This window comes from Crinia signifera, chromosome 9 (assembly GCF_055691185.1).
Source record: "Crinia signifera chromosome 9, ASM5569118v1, whole genome shotgun sequence".
In the NCBI taxonomy this organism is placed as follows: Eukaryota; Metazoa; Chordata; class Amphibia; order Anura; family Myobatrachidae; genus Crinia; species Crinia signifera.
Genome location: NC_139225.1, coordinates 68,060,343 through 68,066,342, shown reverse-complemented (window position 1 = coordinate 68,066,342; position 6,000 = coordinate 68,060,343). Strand labels below are relative to the sequence as shown.

The window sequence follows — 6,000 nt, the reverse complement described above, 5'->3', positions numbered from 1 at the left end:
GGAACACCTCCTTCTACGTCCACATAGTGCAATACAAGAAAGACAGCCACTAAAGACTGTTGTAATAAAATGTGAGAATTCTGGTTTCCTGGGAACTGAAAGGTGAGAGGACACATGAGAGAGATCACCGGTTGCCTATTTAGGGTGTAGAATAACAAGAAGCTAAACTAACAAGTTTACACAGAGCTGAAAAGAGCTTTTTCATTGTGCAGGGAGCAGAAAAGGAGTGAGACTGAGGGAGGGGACAATGTGCAGAAGTCAGGAGATGACCTGTCCATTGTGTAATTCACACTGGGACCTCTGTGAGGGGGAAAATGGCTGAAATAATGAAGTTTCAGTTAAAATAGACTACTTCCCCCCAGCAGTGGCACGGTCCCAGCCACAGGACAGTGCTAAAAGCAGTCAGTAAATCAGAGTATGACAGTCTGGCTTCCATGGGCGATTAGTGAGTCCAGTACATAGGGTGCAATACTGTGAGAATCTGCAGAGCAAAACCCCAGAGAGTGAGACAGGCAGGATTAGAGTGTGCACTATTAAGGACTACCAAAGTATGCAAGTGACACTGTGAGACTGCCTGTGACACAGCTTTCTGCTGAAAGACATTACTGCCCAATTAGATGGAGTGCCTGATAATGAGTGTTTGATTAGAGCTACTCCTGGGTGACTGTAGCTGCAGCTGAGTGACACCATCCACACTGTGCGCTTCAGCACATCATATGCTGAACCCCAGCAGCAGCAGCACATACTCGGGGGTCTCAGCCCCTTCGGAGGGCGGGGCTTGCCATAAGCGCCAAGCCTTCCTCGAGACGCGGGGAGGCGTGGTTTGTTCCGGGACAGTCATCGCCGCATTGTCATTGGCGAACGCCGCAATTATGCAGGCCACGCCCGCGGGGGCGGGGGTGATGCGAGCGGTGGGCGCCCTGTGTGCATCAGTCTCTGCCGGGCGGCCGGAGAGGAGAGAGTGTTGGTACTGCTGCAGATCTGTCACCGGAGCAGAGACTGTTCCCGGAGTCCTCGCTTTGCGGACGCGGAGGAGCGGGGAAAGCCCGGACAGTGGTCGCTACGGGATATCCTGACCTGGGGAGGACAATTATAAAACGGACCCTACATGGAGCCGTGAGGAGCCCCCGGGATCAGCGGAGTCAAGGGGGGATTACAAGCATCGCTGCGGAGCTAGGGGATGGGAAGCCTGGCGGATACCTGACGGAGCTTTGGGCGGGTTCGGTGCTTGGACGGGAAAAGTTCGGATACTCCGGGACAGGCACGGTAACCCGGCAGGGATTGTCATGGAAGGTGTCCGGCGGTGGCTCGGGCTCCTGCTCGCACTGTGCCGGGTGTCTGCGGTGGTCAGCAAGATCCTGGAGCCGGTAACCTGGAACTCGCAGAACCCGCGGTAAGGCTGCTACTAAGGAGCCCCGGTCCTGCAGTGTGGCCCCTGGTGCTCTGCCGCATCCCTAGCCCGGCACTCCGGGTACAGCGCCGTCAGCCTGCCCACTTCTGTGCCCGGCCACTTGCCCCTGCAGGATGGCACTGAGCTGTGGGCACCAGCAGGCAGAGCACTGCACCAGGCATGCCAGTCTCAGCACCTGCACAGGGGGAGGCATAACAATGCACAGTATAGGCGGCTGTATGATGTGTGAGCAGCCGGATGCCCGGAGTAATGTCCGCACTCTCCCACTACAGGTGTCTGGGAATACATCTATATATTGATTTAAGTGTGAGAATTGTTTTCTGTGTGAGCATGTCCTAGGAATAACCAGGTCATGTCCTGGAGATGTCCTGCCTGATACAGTGCATGCAGGAGGCACGCTATAGGAGACTTAGCCTGGGAGCTGTGTGAAGCTGCCTTGTTAGGGATAGAGTCCTGAATCTCTCATCATTGTGTGTTCAGTCACTAATGATCTGTCTCCATTTTCTAGGGAAGGTGCAGTCAGGCAGTATATGCTGTGTGTGCACATGCTGAACATGGATGTGCTGCTTCCTAGCCCCCCTCTACCACCCTTTTACCCCCATAAACCCCTTACACTTCTCTACAGCCAGGCCTCAGTCACCATCAGCCTAATGCTACTGGAAGGAATCATCTTTCCAATGAAGTTTGTGTGTGTTTTTTCCTTTTAGGCACAAGTTCAGGGAACAATGTAAAGCGTTACAATAAACTATTTAGTTTCCTTATTTAATGTCGCACAGTCTAGATAGAACATAGACACACATGTGTTTATCTCGTGTGTGTGTGTGTGTGTGTGTGTGTGTGTGTGTGTGTGTAAATTTGCCACATTTAAACCTGGTGCTCATTTTTTCATGTAGTGCCCTATTGTATAGAGGAGCATCACGGGATGACTAATGGCACATACATGTTAATGCTGCCATTACATGTCTGCCACGTGACCTTCTTATGGCCATGAAGAAAAGTGAAAATCGATGTAAATAAAATAACTGACACATTTGCATGGAATTAATGAGATGCTGTAAGTGGAAAGGAATCAAGCTGCGCTATTGGACTGTGTGTTAAGAAGTGAATATTAAAAAAAAAAAAAAGTGTAATATGTCGTCCTAAGCAAGTCTTATCAGAATTATACTTTTAGGCCACAGGCAAACTTTTACTAGGCTTACTTTATAGCATTAATGTAGATATAATGGCTGCTATTCAGTATACACACGTACAGTGTGGCTTTCCTCCATTCATGTAAGGCCTGTTTTAAAAATGCCACTGGAGAGCCAGCTACAGCCAACTTGGTAAACAATTCTACAGTATTTGCCAGCTTTATGTTAAACACTATTATAACACTAGTTGTGTAGTCGGCCCATAGACCCTGGGTACACCTCTGCCGTGTACCATATTCTAAACCGAAATACACTTACGTTGCAGGCTCAGCTGTGTTTTGAGGTTGAGACTTTCTTGTATTGAGATGTTTTAAAATATGAAGCAAGGTTTATCTATACATACATACATACATACATACTTTTAGCATTAAATTAAGGAATGCTGGCTTGTGGCATTGACTACCTGAACATGGTGATATGGCCGTGCCCTACTGTATCTTACAACCCTATAATCTCCTGCCTGTCAAGGGATAGTTGCTCTGGTGTAACCAAAAAACGCATCAATAGACTTTTTCATTTTGTAGTTAATTGAACTCTACCTTTTTTATTCTTTATTTTTCTTCTAGTTTTTATGTAGAGGTCTATGGCTGGTTATTGCGTTTTGCATTTTAAATCGTTGTATCCAGTTTTCCCCAATGTATTGGTACAAGCCTCACACATTTTATATGAGACTTGACATGATGTTGGCTCCCAATATGAAGGACATGGAAGATTTTTTTTTTTTTCATATAGATATATTTTAAAATGTACCTTGAGCCCTTGTTTAAATGTCACTCTGTGTAAACATACTGGGTGTGGCTGGGGCCTCTCCCCTGACAGGGTCTTTGTAAATAATATATTTGGAAATCAAGCCCATGGCCTGCCAGAGGGAGCTCTGAGTTGCAAAGGTGCCATTCCCAGCCCTCTGACAGCAGGCCATATTAACACATGCTATTAATGGAATAAAGTAATGTTCTGGGGGGTGCTTTTTGTTAATAATGTATTCAAAAATGTTGCCAAAGCGCAGCCATTATGTTAGGGTTTATGATCTAGCCAGGGTAGCTTATAACGTTTGTTTTGGGTACATGCAATACTAGGGATTTTCTTTTTATAGAAATGCTGATAAGTTTTTTTATATCGGCATTGCTCAGAATCACTTTTCACAATAAAAGCTTATACAAATGGGTTCCTTGCTTTTAAATTTTCTTGTGACCATTGTCACCCTAGAATTTTTGGTAATTGGAGTTGCGATCTGGTTTTGAGAAATGGTAAAATGACCATACTATGTACGCTGTAGAGGGCCCAGACCTGCTTTGAATCTTTACGTTGTTTGGAATTCTGGGATGATGAGATTTTGGTAATTTTTTTTTATATTTGGTCATGTCTGGACCGTTCATTTTCATGGAGTGAGAAGATTAATAGGCCATTAATATGCATTTTTAAATGATGCACAATATTTTTAATATGTAAAAAAACAAAAACTTTGTATAAAGTCAGCCTTGAGGTCTTCACATCATGGTTTATTAAGAATAACATGCTTCCTACTGTGAACTATAATGGATATAAGTTACCTCCGAACTCATATAAACTGCATAGAACCACTGTGTGACTTATAATATCCTATTTTACAATAGGCGGCTAAATTCCCCAATATCTTCTCTCAGTTGGAAATGATTGCACTTGTAAGTTGTTAAATGTTTAGTTACTGGGCATAAAATAATTATGGTTAGGACAGTTAAGAAAGGATAGCATGTGCTTTTTTTTTTTTTTGCCAAGGGTGCATCAGAAGAACAGCTGTAAGACTTCAAGGCCGAAGTAGTCTTTGCCTAATTCCATCATCTTTAAAGTAATTTGGGTGTCCCTACTATGCTGAATCTGATTACTGGTCTGCTCCTATTTGAATACTTTCATGACAAACAAATAGTTGTGTAATTTGTATTGTTGTCGACTATCCGTTACATATGTATTGTGGATCTAAGATATGGGGGGGGGGGGCTGCCATAATTTCTTAGCAAAAATGCCTCTTTTCCATATTGTTGAAGTTTTCCTGAAGTTTTGTAACTCCAATACAGCAGTAGTAATTTCTGCAAGGTAGTTCTCATTTTAGCTTATAAAAGTTAAGGGCTCGGACACCTTTGGAAAGCTAGACCCAGAGAGCTTGGCGTCATTTTACAATCTAAATATCGAAAGTATATTGGTGTTTGCTAACTTCCCATCTGATATTAATGTTGCCAAGGATTTTTCTGTAGGTAACTGGCATTTACATCTCAACTTTTTGGGTATAATTCTTTTTTGTGTTGATACTTCATTTGTAGGTACACATGTTCTTGTTGAATTTTCCAATATAAATGATTTACTCTATATTTACAGAACGTGTAAACTTATCACACATCGTTCCGTATTTCATTGCTTGTCAAGATAAGTGACTTGATTTAGTGCATTTGAATTGACTTTAGAGTAATGTCTGTTGCACTAGTGATTCACTGTCCTGCCTGACTTTAATCTGACAATGTTTCAGTTCTAATTCTGTGATGGTCAGCGGGCGTTTCTAGGGCCCCATGCTGCCCTCTGCGCCTTTACATGCAGCCCCAACTAATAGCTTTCTTCTCCTCCAATGTTCTCTTTCCAAGTGTCTGCTGATCTATTATTATAGATGGGTGTCTTTCATTGATTAAATATGTTGCTTTAACATAATACTGAGGTGAAGAGTAATGTTCTTCTGAAGGCAGCCCCCCAAAGTGTACTAGCGCACCTATGACTTCTCTTAATAGCTAATTGAATATTCAATTATTAATGCTGTTATCCATATAGGCAATTAAAGTTGTCCTAATACTCCATTTGTTTTGATATTTCTTTGCTTCTTCCCCAACAATAAAACATTCTGTGTAGCTGTTGCCTGTGTCTCCACCAAGGCTTGTAGAATTGTTACTGTCGTGTTGCAGCTGGTTTAGAATGGAAATTGCTCTGTTCTGCGTCTTGAAGTAATGGCTTTACGGCATGTTTCTGAAAGCTTAATGTGTGGTTTTAAAGCGCAGTTAAGTAGAAGAAATACTTTATTTTGAGACATTCTATATCCTGTGGGCTTTTTCCAAAACTTTAGGCGTGGCACTTTAACCCTTTGCTCCCTGCCGTCTATGTCACTTTCATTTGTCTTTTGAATGCCGTAATTGGTTGACAGCTGTAAACAAGGTTCGATACGGAGCATGTGGTTTTAGGAAGCGATGACATTTCTGCTGCTTCAATGGCTCTGTTACACTTGCGGTAAATAAGACAATAGCTGTCTGGTAATTACCCTGTGCTGCGTTAGCAATGTGTGGTAGAAGGATTGCAAGAGGAGTAGATCGTTCTCCTAACAAGCTCTCATTTGCAGCCATAACAATTCACTTCCCTCCACCCATATTTCACTCTGCAGCACCTGGA

General features: G+C 43.4%; 1 protein-coding gene across 1 annotated transcript in view; it reads left to right on the top strand.

Moving 5' to 3' along the window:
* Positions 1-919: 919 nt before the first annotated feature.
* The window catches only part of EFNB1 (ephrin B1), a 67,559-nt gene continuing 62,478 nt past the window's right edge, over positions 920-6,000 (top strand). Inside the window, exon 1 of the mRNA XM_083159134.1 lies at positions 920-1,393. Coding sequence (XP_083015260.1) covers positions 1,287-1,393 — 107 coding nt within the window. The 5' untranslated portion in view covers positions 920-1,286. The remainder of the gene's footprint in view (positions 1,394-6,000) is intronic.